Source organism: Sylvia atricapilla, chromosome 1 (assembly GCF_009819655.1).
Source record: "Sylvia atricapilla isolate bSylAtr1 chromosome 1, bSylAtr1.pri, whole genome shotgun sequence".
NCBI lineage: Eukaryota > Metazoa > Chordata > Aves > Passeriformes > Sylviidae > Sylvia > Sylvia atricapilla.
This window is the reverse complement of record NC_089140.1, coordinates 116,383,151-116,401,958: the sequence shown is the minus strand read 5'-3', so window position 1 is coordinate 116,401,958 and position 18,808 is coordinate 116,383,151. Positions and strand designations below refer to the sequence as shown.

Below are 18,808 nucleotides of genomic sequence, written 5' to 3'. Positions count from 1 at the left end.
CAGGAAGCATTCACTCATTTCCCGTGCTAAAAAGGAGAAAGCTTTTGGAGTTGTAAAAGAAGCTGAACATATTACAGATGCATTATTCTTGAAATTTTATGTAATTATGAAGGCTGGGTATAATATAAATTAATGCCAGTACTTTAGACCTGGTCCGTATTTTATGAGAGCAAGACACATTCAACATATAACGTGACCTATTTATGCATATGTTGGTGGCAAGGTTTGAGCATGACTACTGTTAGCTCTAAACTACTTTTTTGCCATCTACCACTAAGAAACATGCCTTGAACCTTCTGTTCAAGGCAGATTTAAGCAGGAAACTTCCACATTTCCTTGCTGGGACTGAAAGAGTATTTTCTTCCTTTCTAACGCTTATCAGCCACTTCATGAGATCTTTATTAAAATGTAATAACTGGCATAAAAAAAAGACTTTCCATTCAACACATGCAGCTTGTCCTTTACTTACAGCCAAAAGCTCCAAAGGATTAAACTGGTAAACATGGCAGAGCTGATCAATTCTCCTAAGCAGCTAATTCCAGTTTTCAAGTGAAAAATGTGAGTCTACAGCTTGCTATCCTTTGCTTTTTCCTTGTTCCAGTCAACTCCCTAGAGAGCATAGACACACAATGAACATAGGCCTTCTCTTGCAGAGAGCAAAGTCTGTTTATCTACTTTTTTTTTAATATATAAAATTAGTCAATCCCTCTTCTCATCGCCTTTAATTTCAAAGGCTCCCTCACTGGCAGCTCAGAGAGTACTCTACATTTCCCAACAGCTGCTGGAGACAGATAGCATGAGCATTTTTATGAGCAATCCATGGAAGGATTCAAACTGATCTTCTTTCAATGGATAGTAAAAGCTCATCATTAGCTGTGGCTTCAGGCTCAGCCGTCCAACACAGGTCTCTAACATGAAGTACATTCTAATACTTTTGCTGTATGTGTTAAGGAAACAAAATACCCCATTGCATCTTACAGCATCTGATAAATTCTGATCTTTAGGCACTTTCCAGTTGCTGATGATCATTAGAACTTGAAGTTGTCTCATTTTAGGAACAGTCTCAATCATTCTTCCTGCAGGAAGTCTCTATTCCCTTCACAGACCAGATTTGTAGGTCCCCTTCTTTAGATTAACCCGTGTTTATATAGCTCGTATTGCCTCTATGAATATAAGCTTGAGTTCCTAGCAGATCTTCTAGAGCTACTGACAGGGACTCTTCTTTGGGAAGCTGCAACATGCCTTTTAGACACGTGAACACACTGTCATTACAACACAGCTTTTATATTTTATATTACATCCTGCTTTTATATTCTGAGGAAATCACTTGTCCTCTGGTAGGACATTACTAAAGGTACAGTTATCCATCTTCAAGGACACAGCCTAGAATGACCCCTTTTCTTCAATTTCCCTATCCCGGAGAAGATAAGGACAAGGCTTTTGCAAAAATCCAAAACCTAAGTATTTCCCTAATTTTTTACAAGTGTTTAAATTCTGGACATAAATATGCAAAAAAATGTCTGCCTTGGGGTAGTTTTCTTTCTAATACGGGAAGGGAAAGAGGGGCAGATTCTCAGCTGCCACAGATCATAATTTCTCTGCAGATGTGCACAAAACCACAGCCAGTTACACTGTCCCAGCACCTGGCCTCAGCTCTCTGCTTACTCTTATCAACACAAAAATCTGAGGAGAAGCTAAACAATGGAAAGAGCAACTTCTGAGTCTGCAATCAGTCTCCCAGAGATGAGCTGTTAAATCTATACTTAGGGGCTTTTTATATGAGGTGCTAAGTTTTTTTTGGCTTGTCCTTGTGCAAGCCAGGGGGTACATGAGCCTATATATGGTTTTCCTTGCCTAGCTTCAGTCACTGAGGGTTTTATATGTTCTGACTTCAGCAGGCAATGACAGAGGGCTTTGTCTTTCTATTAATATGACCTGTTACAAATACCAGTGGAGACATAACAGCATCATGGGATATTTATAGCACAGACAGACTTAACCTTACACTACAGATTTCTAGAAAAAAGCTGAGTGTTCTTCAGCTTATTACAATGAGAATTCTCACTCACTCTAAATTTTCAAGTAGCAGCAATGTTATGTTCAGAAACTCTGTGGAAACAGGAGTTTTATCTTATATTCACTATGCCAGACATCTTATATCCTACATCCTTCACATGACTCATGAAGAGCTCCACTGGAAGCACTTATTCAGTCAAAGAGATCACATTTACCTCTGGTTTCAGAGTACAAATGTGTTTAAGCAAGGAAAGGGTCAGTTCCTTGCTCCAGTGTCTGGGCTGGTGAAGGAGACGTCACGTTTTCAGGGCAGAGGGCTTGGTGAAGTCTCCAAATGCTCAAGAACTACTGGATTCTGTTAAGATGCCAAATTTGACCGTAACAAGTATTAGATTATGCCCATTAACCCAGGTCATGCTGACCTGAAGTACTGTTCCATTACCTCCACTTGATTTCAAATTTGAGAAAGCCACAAATAGGAACAATTAAGGCAGAAATCAAATGCTTCTTACCACTCATAATGAAATAGATTATTAAGTATTTTGATTCCCAGATTTAAACTACTGAAACAAGCATACTTCCAGATAATTTTGGAAATCTGTTCCACTGTAATAATGCTATCCTGAAAATACAGCATTGTCCCAGAAAAAGAAGTTTTTAACTTGAAAACTTTTATCAGCTCTAAAGGCTCGTATTTTTCAGTAAGATTTGGGAAAACAAGTATACAAAAATATTGCACCTTTGGCATAATATCGAACTGCATTTTTTCCTTCAACATCTACATTCTTTTTCACTTTTGAGAATTTTTTAATATTACAGCTCTTCCTTCTGAGGCACAACATAAAAAGTATTTGATTGTATAAGACAACGTCAAGAGAAGTAATTTGTTGCTATAATTTAACTGACATTAAGTTTCTTGATCCTACAAAGTTACAGCAGGAGGAATTTTTTAAAAAAGACTTTTTAAATCCATTGCTCGTGTTAAAGATCAAATGTATCTTTGAAAATTTTCCATTACAATCTTATACAATTTTCCCTTATGTGAAGACTTTCTTTCAAAGATTTTTATCTGCACCAGTATCTGATCAAAGTGCTCTTAAGTCAAGCATCATTGATTTCCTTTCATTTTCCTCTCCTCACAGAAATACCAGCTTCAAATTTTTGCTGGATTATGAAAAACTGAAGATAACTTGCAAGAACTAAAGAAATTTAATGGCTCTCCCAATGTCTTTTGTTGGTCAAATCTTCTGTCAAGTTATTGCCAATGAAAATCTGGAGACAAATTCCTGTTTGCAGATCTCGGTTGTTCCCTCTTGTTACTGCTCAATGCAATGATTGTGAAATTAGAATCAAAGCGCTATTGAACCCTAAAGATCACCCCTGGAGAGATTCATCATTGTTGCAAAGTAAGAATATGGTTTATTTCTTAAGAGTCATTGTAATCACATTTGAGTACACCTGCATGTGACACAACCATCAGAAAAAGACGGAGTGAAAACCTGATCTTTAGGTTTTGAATCCTAATGGTGATTTGTGTCATAGGCCACTCAGCTGAGTCTTGGTAGACCATGTCCTTCTGTCTTGGCTTTCACCAAAGAAATTGCAGGCAAGATCATACCTTCTGCTCTTTTGAAGGTTTTGGAAGATTTCTGGATGCTATTGAGAAGATATTGCATTTCAATTCAGAGTACTAACTGGGGGAATTTCTAAATTGCTTTGGGCATGCACATACATGAACTGCAGTGCATAGCTCTGGTGTTGGACTAGGCAGGAATAAAGAGTATTCCTTTACATTCACTGGTGTACCATAAAATCAAAAGTCCTGTCTGGAGGCAAACCAACTACATCCTCAGTGCAGAAACCAACCAGCCTTAAATGAAAAAGTGTTGGGGCTTCATTGGACATGAAGTGTGTTCACTGCTACTCTTCAGCCTTGGTTTCCAGGATTCTTATAGGTCTTTGAATGCAGGGGTCAGTAGCAAACATCCTGCATACAGAGGAGTGACCATTTCTCATGTGCTTCATCTGCATCACTATTGTAACATGGGTTTCTGGCCTTTGCTATTGGACTCTGATGCTTCTACTTTGTTATGCAAAGTGACAAAAGCTCAATCTCTGGTTAACTTAAGCCACAATTAAATTTTGTCTACCATCATAAGATAATTATAAGCTCAGCATGATACATGAAGAACTGTAACTTCACAGACAAGGAAAACAGAGGAAAAAACATGCTATGAATGGGAAAAGCTGTTCACATTAAAAGAATGAAGATTAGAAGTGAAAACTCGGAAAGTTATGGGCAAAATAGATTTATTTTAGAGACAGCTCTTTCCCCACCTTTCCATCCACGTGAAAATCTTGTGTTTAATGTGTTAAAATTGAAGAGATCTCTAAGGTCTAGGAAGGAGTACAGCATGAGCTCAAAGCATACAGTGGCAACTGTCTTGTGCTAAAACAGCAGAGCTTGTTAATCAGAGATAGCTTAGGCACTACAAAGACGTTTGTCCCCATACTGCTGTGACATGATGAGAATTGCCATACTGTACAAATAGTTATTTAACATCTGAACTACTGTTGCTTGAAGTGGAGGCATAAGGCTATTTCTAGGTCATTAAATAACGTAACTGAGATAGGATGATCCATCTTGTGTAATGCAATGTATAGAGAAATCCATACAGAACGAGGAGCGCTATTGACCCAAATGTGCATTCAGCAATGTGGTGATGTAACTCCTACTTCATCTCTCTAAGTACTTACAGATTTTGAAGTGTTTGAAATGGAGTAGCCTATATAATAGAAATATATTAATTTATGCAGCCAAATTCACTAGATTTGACTAGTGTTTGTTTTACAACTCAAGATTAATTAATATATGCACCTGTGTAATGCTTGTTGTCTGCACTTTAGTGGTAATGCATCGTGGCAGTGATTTGAGGAAAAAATAAATCGAAGGCCAATGCAAAACCATTGAATTGCCAAAAGATTAATTGTCTGAAAGCAACTTGAAAGTAAGAAAAAAACACCAAATGCATAAATAATTAAATACTATTTTTTTAAAAGTAATTCTATATGTCAGAATGTGATGGTCTGGGACACCGAATGAGAATTTATAAAAAACGAGAAAATTGTTCCACTGTGCATTAAATTTGCCATTATGTAGGGAGAGGTTAAAGTTCCTGGCACAAATAGCAACATATGGGTTCAGCTCCAGGAGAAATTGTAAGAGAGAATTATTTTCCTTACATCCACTTAATTAGACTTACACAGGACTTAATATAACCCAAGATCTCTTCACAGAAAGGAGGACAGAGACAGCCATGTAATCTGCCAGTCTGAGGATTTGTACTTGCACAGCACCCTAGCTATGAGAAAAAAAATTATTTTCAAGGAACTGAAACAATCTGCTTTTTTTTTCTGGACATCATCATCTCATGGGAGCAGGACCTGACTTTTTTACTTTCAGTAACCTCCAATGCACTGACTCTTTTTCTAAAGTATGTAGGTCTTGTCTGCACTTCAGTTACATTTCACATAAATTTTACATTTGGATGGCACTAGTTCTTTTATAATAATAGTAGAAGAAAGTCTCAATGATGGCACTTCAACAGCAATGGCGAGAGCCTAAAAACTCCCTAAACTAAAAAAGCCCCCACCATCACTGTATTCTAAATATGGGCTTTATAAGCATGAATGATTTGCTTCTAAAACTGGTAAAAAGGAATCCAGCATTCACAACTCCTACTACTCCTACTACTCACAAAGCCAGTGGTTAGCTAAGTTTAGGACATGTTATCCCAATTTGCACTTTCAGAGAGAGTCATGTTTTAACTAATCCTGGAGAGGACAAGAGTAACCTGACTTTAAATAAGAGACTAAATGCACACACATACTCAAGAAAGGCAGCTGCCTTAAATTGCACAGCAAAAGATGTCAGGCTAATGACAGAATTATAAGATCAACTTTGGTACTCTCAGACTTCAGTACTTCCAGTATTGTTGCCGACAAATGCAAATAAACTAGAGGCAGACAACCTGGCAGTGCCATGGCCAGAAATCAGATGGGATGAAGGCTGGACTGGCCTCTTACTGAATAGATGGAAAAGCAAAATTTGGACAGGCACAAAGATGCTTTGCTAGAATTTGATTTACTTATGAATGTCACTTGGCTTTATCTTCCTTCTGAATAAAAGGGTTTTTTGAACCACAGAATGTTTTTCTGTATGAAGCGATAATATCAGCAGGAGAAGATAAGGTATTGTCCTAAGGACTAATTGCACAGCTTGACTTTCTAATTTGTTAGAATAGATGAAAATTCCTCACAAAGGGGAATACAGGCTAAAAACTACTGGCAGATTTTTCTACCTTATTTTTGAATAATAAAACAAAGCAGACACAATCATGATCTACTTGTAGATAATTTGCCAGTCAAAAAATTAGTTGAACAAATTGTTCCTTCTGATATGTAAGTTAAAATAAAAGTGCACACACCAGAGAGAATTTTTCTTGAGGTGTTTATGACAACAGGATATCTGGTAAGTATAGAAAGTTAACAGGATATCTGGTAAGTAAGCAAGAAAAAACCCATACTTATCTCTCATTTTAAATATGTAGCTGCATGAAAAACATATGGTCTTTAATCAAGCTGGTAAAGGATTGAAGTCATTCCTCCTTACACCAGGGAGGCAGACAAAGTGATCTCCAGCACTCCTTCCAGCCTAAATAGTCCTTGGATTCTGTCAAATGCCCTCAAATAATTAGGTTAAGTAAAACTACTTCAGATTTAAAAGTCCACCTCAGGTCTAACACCAGAGATAGGCTCGAACTTTAGTGGACGGGGCTGAAGTCCTCTCTGAGCACCACAGTTTATCCTCATCCTCAAGTTGCTCCATCCTCAGGTTGGCCCATCAGGCCCCAGCTGCTTTGTCCTCACTTTCTACCCAACTCCATAACAGCACGTGGTTTTAGCTTGCTCCTCTTTATCTGCAAGCAGCAAGTCGACACGTAGCCCCTAAACAGTCTGAACCATAGAGTAACAAGATCCTGTGTGACAAATGAAGGCAGTCAGAATGAGGGCACAACAGGAGCCTGTCCTCCCTCTTCCTCATTTCCGTCCAGCTCAAGTGCATCCCTGTGAACACAACAGCACACTTCCATCTGCTGAGGGATCTGCTCTCATCTCCTGTTACCCTCCCTCTGCATACACTTGCATGTGGATTGCACACTCCAGAAGCCAGACACTGCTGGAGTCTAATCCCCCTGAATTCTCTGATGGATTAAACCTCAAATCTCTAACCCTCCTTCTTAATGCTGTAGTAAGTAACACATGTACTGACTACATTGATTTACAGCTGAAATAAAAGTGAAAGACGGACAAAATGAGACGTCTGAAAATTGATCTATGCTGCAAGTAGATGGAACATTAAAGCATTCTGGATTTTCTCCTCCCTTCACTTTGCTCAGTGCCTGATGAAGCAAAAATCACTGTCTGCAGCAATAAAACTTGCAGGTAGGTACATGTGTTATCCTCCACCTACCTGTAACCCTTCAATGGCCAGTTTGAGGATAGATGGTGTAAGCTTGGAGGCTTGCTTGAAGGAGAAGTTGCTCCAGTCGATAATTAGAATGAAGCCATTTATCTGAAGCTCCTGATCTTCAATTAGCACTTCCAAGGAAAGTAGAATAGCCCGAAGGATATCTATGAAGGAGTTCCTAAAGCAAAAGCAGAAAAAAAAATATCAATGGTTGTAGTTATCTTCAAACCTCAAGATACTCAGTTTTGCTGTGGGTGGGGCATGAGTGAGGGACACGGATTTATTCTGGTAGAATTATCCTGAAAAAGAATTGCTTGAGAGGTGACTTTAAAGAGCTCCTGCTCCAAAACTGCTTGGTGTGATAAATCCTGCTCCCTGTTGGATAAAATAAACTCTGAATGAGATCTCAATTTTGCTAGCTGTCCTTACAATAGATTTGAGCTAAGCTACATTGGGAGCTATTAGTCTGTGATGAAATGAAACAAATTCAAGCTATCAATTTTAATCCTTGCTTGTTTGGATATACTTTACCAGTTTGTTTCCTTTCTTCTTACCAGTTTTTTCCCCCCTTATTTTCAGAAAAGGAAACAAACCAGTACGATATTAGTATAAAAGATATCATTACAACTAGGTTCTGCAACTTCCTTCTTGAGTGTAGGGAATGATCCAAGACTTTACATAGTAAAGTTTGACAGTTGCCTTATTTTTGCAAACCAAATGCAACATGAAAAATGGCTGTATCCACTCAAAATGAGAACTCTTTATTAATTATCAGCTACAATAGGCTGTCCCTAGGCTTCCCTCAGCTCTGGCCTGAACCATATAACAAGTAAAAGAGAAGAAAATGCTGACATATTTTCTATAATGTGAAAGTCTGCACTTGGAAGCCTTCTCACTACTCTCATTTCACAAATGAGAAATGAGACAGATCACTTACTGCCATTTTCTCACTACTTCCATTTCACAAAAGCGAGCCTTGGACACTTGAATGATTAGTCCATACTTTTACACAAGTAAGCTGAATGAGGTGCTCTCCTCATCTGTCCTTCTCATTAAGATGACAAACAATAGATTCTATTAGCAACAAGCAAGGAAAGCTTCATGAAGTTCAGCTTAACCTGCAAAATGAAATTGTAATATACTGCTGCTGCAATCTGCTTTACCTCATCATAATTCTCGAGTTTTCATGTGGCCTGAGGTCTTTTACAGGGCAGGTTCACACCGTGTTCTCCCATGGAGATTTTAATTTAGTTCTTTTCTGCTGTTTTCATGAATTTAAAACAAATCCTCCCAAACCTTCAGGAGCATTGTTTCAAATTCTGCCTGAGAGAAAAAAATGTGTGTGCAGTCAAAACAAATTTGTCTACCATCACCTCTACCCCTGAATGGCATCAACACATCCTAGATTTCTATTAAAAGTAAAGGGTGAAGTGTTCTCTGATTCTTTCTCTTCTCACTTAGCAGGTTTTGAGTGGAAATGTACATTTGTTCTCTGAAGACCTGATCCCTTGAAAAAGCTGTTTCTGCACTCTGCCTTTCTGCAAAAGTTAGAAACTTCTCTGAAGTATAATTGCTGGGGCAATAAATTGAGCTTAAAGATATCTAATATTGCTCTCGAGGCATACCAAGTCACCTCTCCCTCATTTGCAGTTAAAGGACAACCCTGACCTTTTCAAATCCTATGGGGAAGCTCTGCTAAACAGCTAAAATAAAGGAGTATTTCCTTAGCAACATGAGGTGAAGGCATACTGATTGAATTGGCAATTGGCAAGTACTTTTAGTCTAAATTTATTTTGAAAAACTATGATGTACTATCTACTGCTTAGCTGAAATAGATGATGACTTTCAAGCAGCAGCATCAGATGACCACGCTTTCAAATGTAAAACCCCAAATATTCCCTGTCCTGGGGTGACTTTATGATGCTTGTATCCCCAGTCATCTGTTGTGTTTAAGCTGTCCTCTTTATGTTATTAATTTCTGCACCTTTGAGAATGGTTCCAAGAGCAAAGAGGGGGAAAAGAAGCACTCAGTTTGTTTTCAGAAACTGCAGTTTCTCCCCCACATTCTCTCTCATAGGCTGTGCTGTCTGCAGCACGGACAGACAGCAGGAGAGAGCTCTCCTTTGCTTTTAGTTAGTATTTTAGCTAGCTGAGGCAGAGAAGTTCCCCAGACTGTGGCTCTTCTTTTCCTTGGAACTGATCAGCCTGCTCTGGACTGAAAACCCAAAAAAACCACTGGGAGCTCACACCTGTGGCCCACCAGGGCTGGGACGTGACATTTTCCAGTGCAGGAGGACTGATAAGAGACTGAGCAAGCCAAGCTACACCCGACAGCAAGGGCTTTCTAAATTTGCCATCTCTTCAGAACCATGAGAGGTTTTATTGTTTAATATTATCCCTTTTTTATGCTTATTCATATATTTTGCTCATTAAATGATTTTTAATAAGTTTTCTCCAAGGAAATCTTTTCCCTAACCAGTTGGAGGAGGGGCTGCTCGAATCTCCTTTCCAGAAGAACCCCTCTGGAAGTTTCCTCCCGAATTTGCCCTAAACCAGGACATAACCCTAGACCGTATCTTCTTAATATATCCTATACTACCCCAGCCTCCTCCTTCAGGGTTGTTGGCCTTCCACAAGGACTGTCCCATGGAAGCTCCCAGGCATGTGCAGTGACCCCAAAAGTGTCCTCACATACATGCCAGCCCTCTCTGCACTCTTGTTGGCATCAATTCAGACTACATTGAGGGAGATGGAATAACCATGACCTCAATTCCACAGCTGCAAAACTTAGAATGGACTGAATGGTTTTTATTAACAAAGGTGTGAAAACATGGCCACATTGTGACAAGTAAAGGTTTCATTTTTCATTTATGGGAAGAAGTTTTCTTAAGAGTACATTCAAATTTATATTCATGGTCCTGCTGGCACTGATGATTTTAAAGTCTGTGCAATGATTCCAGTGGGGCTGTATGTAAATGGTGGATTCAACACATCTTCTGTAATCCACTCAAACTCTAAATGACAATGGAAATATTTCAGTGCAAAATCTTCCCCTCAGACTCTGTGCTGAGGAATTCCAGTCTTTCTTTGAGTGTCTACATATATTGCCAATTTATCAAGTAATTACTCCCCTGTACTTTCAGTAGAAATTATTTACCTGGGGTATTTGGCACTCAATTGTCTTAGTTTGCAACTAATCTTGCTGTCCCTGCCTTCGCCCCTCCCCTCTCTATGTGTTTGTGATTTGAAGACATGGTGTAGGATATAACTCAGTGTGAACACAAAGATGTTTTTCTGATGAGTACAGGGAGACGTGAAAGCAGCACACAAATCCTCCAGGTGGGCTGTTTGCAGACACACTGTTTTGTGAATGCAGAGCCTGGATAGAAATCAGACAGAGTGCCACTTGAGGCTGAAGCCCTCTGCTCTCTAGTCTTGGGGCTTTGAGACAAATCATTCAGCTGTGTGACTGATTTGCATCCAAATAATTTTCTATGCATGAACACAGAACCACTTTTTATTAGTCCATCTCTTTTGTTCCTTTTCTTAATGTTCCCTTCCCCTCCTCCAACCCGCCTCCTCATCAGATTAACCCTCTCACACAGAAAAAAAGTGAAATAAATTACAATTACACAAAGAGAAATGTGTAAGGTCCTGTAAGGATTCAGCATGGAGCCTACTGAAATGAGCCACTAATGAGTTACAAAAGATTTGCACAAGCCCCAGAAAGAGAAAAAGGAGGAGAGAGAGTGTGCCTATCAGCCTTGGCTGAATGGAAAGGTACCGCAAAAGAGGGTCTTCAAATACCCTTTGGAAAATGGGAAGTTAGCCCAACATAAGCTAGTGGTAGGGAACAATAATGTAACACAAAAAAATGAAGATGGTTTAGCTGAGGGATTTGGTGGGGAGATTAGCCAAAGGCATAACATGAAAATAAATAATAAGAAATTACTTAATTATAAGAGGGGTAAGCAGGCTGTGAGAGAACCAGAAGGCTCAGTGGAGTACCAGGGTGCAATGGGAACAATTAAAGGGGATAAAGACATTGCAAGGAAATTAAATGATCTATTTGCATGTGTCTGCCACCAGTCATTTTGAAGAGATCCGTGGATAACAAAGCTGAGGGACTGTTGGAAAATAAGGGGTCAACTAAGACATACGGAAAGAAAGTGATGCATTTTGGAGAAGACAGCATCAGTAAAGGCTTTTGACATTACTCTTTCTGAATAGCTAAGCACAGGCTCTGTTTTAGGCACGCCAGTGAAATTAATTGGATTATTCAGATAGTTAAAAGTACAAGTGTACAGAAGTACTGGCAGCTGAAGCCATTAAGATTGCCTGGTAGTAAGCAAAAACAAACTGTCACTACAAATTCTGACTGTCCCACAAGACAGCAGACTAAAAAAGCTTGGACCAGTGCCTCTATCTTGGCAGTTGCAGATAATTCAGCTTAACATCCCTAAGTTAATATGCAGTAAGGGCCTCTCTCCTCTAACACCAAAAAGATGGCCAAAGCTCTATGACATTTGGCAAGCTGCAAACATGGCATAGATACAAATCAAGTAAGGACCATATCTTGCTTTGTTCCCTCCATGTACAAAAAACCACCCAGATTTAAAAATTCGTATTTAGCAAAAATGCGTATTTAGTTTCTCAGTGGGGAGAGCTGACACTGCCCTGAAAGGAGGATTCCTACTGGGAGTAAAATACAGAAGAGGAAGCAGAAAGAAGGACCAGAAACACATCTTCAGGTTGCCCCAAATTATTTGAGCTAATCCAAGTTCAAGAAGCTGGTTCCATCTGAAATCCTGTGTTCAGTTTTGGGTCCCTCACTACAAGAAGGATGCTGAGGTGTGGAGCGCAGGTCTATAGAAGGGTAATGGAGCTGGTGGAGTGTCAGGACAAGTCTTGTGAGGAGTGGCTGAGGGAGCTGAAGGTGTTTAGCCTGGAGAAAAGAAGGCTCATGGGAGATCTTACCATCTTACCACTCTCTACAGCTACCTGAAAAGAGGTGTCAGGGTGAGAGTCAGTCTCTTCTCTCAGGTAACAAGTGACAGAACAAGAGGAAATGTCCTTAATTTGTTCTGCAAGAGGTTTAGATTGGATATTAGGAAAAGCTTTTTCACTAAAAGGGTTGCCCTGGAGACATGTGAAGGCATGTAGAGGTGGCACTAAGGGGCATGATTTAGTGGTGGACTTGGCAGAGCTGGCTTAACAATTGAACACAATGATCTTAAAGGACTTTTCCAGCCTAAATGAATCCATGATTCTATGAAAAGCTTAAAAAGGGAGACATGAACAACACAGCAGATCCACACAGGGGGACAAGGAGAACCCAGGAAGGCACATTTTTAATTGTTCCCAAACACAGCCAAGGTATGTTATTAAAAAAATATGAATAAAACAAGCCCCTGGAATCCAATCAACAATGGGCTTTGGAAAGGTATTCATAAATCATGCAAAGACATTTATTTCATCAGATTAAATTCTCCATTCTGCTCATGAAGTATTGATAAGGAAGCTCCCAACTTCTATTATTGTATTGTTGGAAAACATCTGTGTTTTTTAATGTGCATATCTATTTTAGAAAATGAAGCCTCACCCCTACTGAAATCAGTACTGGAAATTACGAACACACAGTCCTTGAGGATTCATGTCTTGATTCAAACTCCTGATCCTGAGTAACTACCCTGCCTCTCTGGCATCAGAGGGAAATGGCAATCACTCTAGCTGCTGCAAGACCTGATCTTCACAGCTTCTTCATCACTTCTGATGAGGAAAGGTCTCTCATATGAACCATGCACAATGCAGGGCAGCTCTTGGCTAAAGAATAATCAGGAAGAAGAAGTTCAAAATGAAGAATCACAAATGAACATGGTGACTCACTTGACTAATCCTGCACTAGAGAAGATGAAGAGTCAAACAGAGGAGCTCACAGCTGAGTCATGCACTGAAAAGGGCTTGTCTCCTCTGTCTGAGGTCTGAAAAGCACTTATTTGTGCAGAAATTAGCAAGACTCGCCTGCAATTCACAGAGGAAATAGGTTGCATTAGCAGCAAATGCTCGCAAAGAATATTTTGGCCTGCTGTCGGTAACTTCCTTCATAAAAAAATTCAAAACCATATAAACTTGTTGGCTGCAAGAAATAGGAATAATTCACTGACATGCAAGCTGGAAAAATTATTACACAACAATATAAGGGTATTTTTCTTATTTTGTGGGGTACCAAGCCCTTCTTTGTCATGCCAAACTAAATTACTTTTTTTTTTTTTTTTTTTTTTTAATCTGTCAAAACAGAATACGTGCATAGGAAACTCCTACTGAGTAAAACACGGGTTGCATTAAGTTAATGTCAGAGCTCCAAATTAATTCTTCTGTTGCATCCAGTGTAGCTATCTTTGGGTTTCCAGTATGTCAGCTTCAAACAAGCATCTCCCCTGTTTTGTAACAGATAAAAGACATCAAGTTTTTCCCCACAGCATCTGTGTCATTCTATAAATAAAATTCACAAGTAACTTTACATCCAGGACAACAGACTGGATAGATAGGCATACGGGGTTTTTTTCTTCAGAGGTCCTTAGTCCAGCAATGCCTTGGATATGAAGAATAGCACAGACTAAGCTGAGACCTGAACTGTATTTCACATTTCTAATGTTAGAAATGCATGGCTTAGTTTATAACTGAATGAAAGCCATTCACGCACAGATATCTGGCTGGCTTTACATTCCTGCTTAGAATGAACTGGAAGCCTCTGCCACAGCCAGTGAGGAGAAAATGTATAAGCCTGAGAAAAAAAATTGCATAATTTTTTTTTTTATCATGCAAAAATTGCCTCTCAGTGACTTCCTTGAAGATACAAAAATTTTCCCTTGTTGTGTTTCTGCTAGAGGTTCTTGTACATAAAAGTATTATGAGGTATTTTTGCCGTCACTTTCCACTTCAGTTGGACTCCATAGCAACCAACAGCCCACGAATTACACATTCTGCATTCAGGTCTGTGCTACAAACCTCCTCCTACATGCACTCATTCATACTGCGGGCACCCTTTCCAAATGAATACTTTGTCCCTGATGTTCATGTGACTGAGCAAGGACCTTTTCTCACATGTAATTTGGCTGACAAACAGGGACCTTCACAGACCCTGGATTCTGGGAAGGGAGACTTCTGGTGGTGGAGCTCTTCAGACACATGATAGAATCAGCTTCCACCAGAGGGAAGCTGGCATCTGTTTTTCCCTTTGCCGCAGCCCACAGAAGTGTCACACCATTTAGCAGGGGATCAGTCCAAGATAAAGCACAGAATTGTTACACTCCCGAGAACTCAAAAAATCCCTCCCAGAGCTCTCCAGAAACCTGATACCAAACAGAGCAGGCAACTGATTGCAACCTATCACAGCACAAGTTCTTTGACTGCTCCTAAGGAGTTCTTGTGGATGCAGCTGGGTTTGGCCGGCCTCCCATGAGCAGTGTACAACTCTTCTCAGCAGCCTGCTGCTGACAGAAAAGGGCCAGAATTCAATCTCGAGTGCAATAGGACTGTGCCTTTGGCTGTGGGTTTGGGTTATTCCTTTAGGAATTAAGTATTTCTGAGATACATATTGGTGATTTTCTCACCTTTTTAATACCCAGGGCCGTGTCATGCTTGCAGACTGTGTAAATTTCTCTGTTGAGAAGGAATAAATGACAATCGCAGGTAGCGTGTTTCGATATTGTGGAAATTATTAAACGCCCTAGACTACAACCCCTAAGTGCAATCAATAAATCAGTTTGACAGAGCCACTGCTGAAATTATGCTATTCCCATGGGCAGGGGAAGACAGCTAAAGGTTTCATTCCAGCATGAGCAGAGCCAGGGAGTCTGCAGCGGTTTCAGGTTAGTGGCCTCCAGTGTTAGGAATTTAGGAGATGACTCGTGGTAACACACAGATCAGGATCCAATTTAGAAGTTAGTTTTTAATCTCCTATGGTGATCTCACCAGTTTTGTGATGGTTTCCTAAATGCACAGCTGTAGTAATAATGAACAAAACAAATAGCTGGTACATGAATGGCTACAGCTATAAGCATTAGGATTGATGACCTCTGTTGTTTATTTTACTCTGTGTGATTGCATAGCCTATTTTTACTCCCTTTCGGCACTGAAATCCATCCTTGCATCACACCAAGCTATTTGCTCAATTTCTTGCAACATTGCATTTCACAAGTTAATTTTTCATTACAGAAAGGGAAGGGATTTTCTTTTGAACATTATGAAGCTACTGTTTGATGGCCGAAAGCAATTATACAGCTCCTTTGCTTTGTTATTGGAGGAAACAAATGGCACCACTGATTCAGTTTCCCTGGTATCATGTTTCCTCTCTGTGATTCTACTATGTCTCCTCTAGTTATAACTCCTCTGCATCTTCAACATCTTCCCAACTGAAATAGCCTGGAACTTTTTGTTCTCTCCTGATGCAATCATCTCTCTTATTCACAACACTAATGAATTCTTTTCATTACCTTTTCTTTTACTTTGGTCAGACAGTTATTTTTTTTACATCCCCTTCTTTTTGAAATAATACAGTGTAAAGTGAATTTCATATTCAATTCAAGGTGAGATTGGAATATCAGCATGCATAAATGAATTTGTTATCTTTTCCTATTTGTTCTCCATCTCATCCTTAATGCAGCCTAACACTTAATTAACTTTTCTGACCACCACTGCACAATAAGTACAGTTTTTAATTATGTTGTCCATAATGATGCAATGCTTTTCTTAAAAGGTTAAAAGTAATTGAAAATCTAGATGAACGTGCAGAGAGTTAAGAAAGGGTGAAGGACCTCCATATCAGATGTAGCCAAATATTAAAATTTTCTTGGAGTTCTTTGCACAAAAATGCTGCTTTTCCAGGTCATTCTAGAGTTTTCCTCAATGTTTGTTAATCCTCACAAACCTACATGACTTTTCATTTATTTTTTGTCATAGCACCATTTGCCTCACCTGTCTGCCAAAAGAATGTTACTACTGGGCATTATGACAACATAATTTTTCCACTTGCAAATTTTGCTCTCTGTCTAAAGTATCAGGACCCCTTTTATACGAAAAACGAAAGTTCTGCTGTTTGATTGGGGTTTTTTTAATTAATCAAAAGTTCACTGGAAGATCTTTTATTAGCTAACCAAATGGCATATTTACATATTTTACGTTAAAGAATTCCAAGAAAATTATCTAATTGTCCCTTTGCTTGCAATCAATCACTCTTAGGGCAGACTTCAATGATGACAAAATCAAAGAGGAAAGTTAAAATCAAATAACTGCTCACCAATGCACATATTTTGAGAGTGCTGTGTTCAGAATGATAAAAGTCGTATCATTTGTGGACATTCAAACAGCACCTGGTTACTCAGTCCAGAAAGCCTCGAAAAATGTATCTCTTGAGAGATATTGGGTAAAAAGTTACCAATGAGAAAAGTGTCAGAAAGTAGGAATGCAAGTGTATATTAGTAAACACTTAAACTGGCTGTTAAAGCAGGCAAAGGGCATATACTTGGCTTATGCCTGTACCTAAATCCGGGCAGTGAAAGTAGCAGATATTAGAAATATGTACAAAACTCATGTCAATCACAATAAGGTTTATAATTTGTTTTAGTTGGAGCCCTTCAGGGCACATAAAAGACAGACATGAAAATATTCTAATCATTTCTTATAAATAAATGAAAAATTGTGTCAAGTATTATAGATCATGGAGGTTTCCCACTGGAACAATAAGCAACTTTGATATAGCTGACAAGATGGAAGAACTTGATATTATTGATGTAGAAATAATCACTGGGGAACTCCAAACAGATGCAATAAAGATTCATAAGACAGCAGTCTAGAAAAAATTACCTTTGTGTATCTTCAGAAACAATGTTGAAAACTTGTTATAATGATTCAAGTGAACAGGAGAGAAGGACCAGGAAAAAAATGAATCTGTGTAGATTTATGTAATAAAGACTGATAAAAGTATATAGAATCATGGTGCTGCCAGCCACAAAGAAACCACTTTGCACAGTTATGCTGAAAAGGATATACAGTGCCATGAAGCTCAAGAAAAATGAGCATTTTCACCCTAGCTGCTTTTGAACAGATCATATTTCACAGAACTTCATTGACGAAAGTGAAGGAATGGATAGCAAAAAACATTCCCCCTTTAAAAAGCAGATTTATTTTTTCTCCACAGAAAGAGCAAATAAGCCACTTCTGTGGAAGACTGCAGACTTTACAGAAACTTTAGCAAGATAAAAATAGGCTGTAATCCAACCAGCAATGAAAAATCTGGTGACATTTCACCAGTGAAATTTAAAAAAAGGTATGTCTTTTCACTCACACTCTCCATGTTTGCTCCAGAGTTCATTTGGTATCCAACCTCCTTTGTGGACAGCAGCTGACAGAAGTTGCTCTGGGAAGTCTGGATCCCATGGACACATGACTCCCCAGTATGTCAATCCACAAAATATGATAAGTGAATGAATTTTATAAGTAGCTGGCAGAAAATGAAAATTATGGGATGATGCCATCAGTTTCAACCATACAAGGTTGCAGCAGAAACCTCAAGAATTAAATTCTGTAGGCAGCATAACTGACCAACACTGTAACATCTCTGGAGAATGTGGCAATTGCTCTTTTTGGAGGGAATTACTGAATACAGAAATCAAGTATCACCAGTGTTGTTCTATGTGGTGTTACAAGCCCTTCACTAAGGGTATTTTTGTTTGGTGGCAGTAATGGAGCAAACCAAAAGCCTAACGAGAGCTAAAAACCTTTTTCTGGGAATTTTACAACTGCTTAGGCAGAATTGGTTGGGTATGAAGAAACAAAAAACGTTGAGATCCTGAGATGGCTACAACCACCTGATGCTGTGAAAGTGAGGATACAAGTACTCCTGGGAGGTGCAAGGTTCCTTTGAAAAAAATAGTCCTTTGGAATGGGGTTTTAGGGGTGTCTGTTTGGCCTTCAAGTTGGAAATTTCAGTTTCCTGAGAGAATTGAAGGGCAAAGCAAAAAGATGTGAGCCTAGCATTACTCCTCTCAAATTTTTCCAAAGCGGCAACCTAAACAAATTAATGTTACTGGCCCAGCTCATTTAGAAATATAACCATGCTGAGGCTGGCCTTTTCAAAGTAGATGACACAATTATGGAACAAAAATCTTAAAGTTCTGGCTGCAATTGGAGAATTAGAAACTTCCAGGGTTGCAGTTGTTTTCAAAACGCCTTCTGTGCACGATCAGTGGATAAAATAAGCCA

At 39.1% G+C, this 18,808-nt stretch overlaps 1 protein-coding gene across 1 annotated transcript in view; it reads right to left on the bottom strand.

Moving 5' to 3' along the window:
• The window catches only part of CLVS1 (clavesin 1), a 102,533-nt gene that overhangs the window by 60,658 nt on the left and 23,067 nt on the right, over window positions 1-18,808 (bottom strand). Inside the window, exon 3 of the mRNA XM_066331726.1 lies at window positions 7,550-7,724. Within this exon, the coding sequence (XP_066187823.1) occupies window positions 7,550-7,724 (175 nt within the window). The remainder of the gene's footprint in view (window positions 1-7,549; window positions 7,725-18,808) is intronic.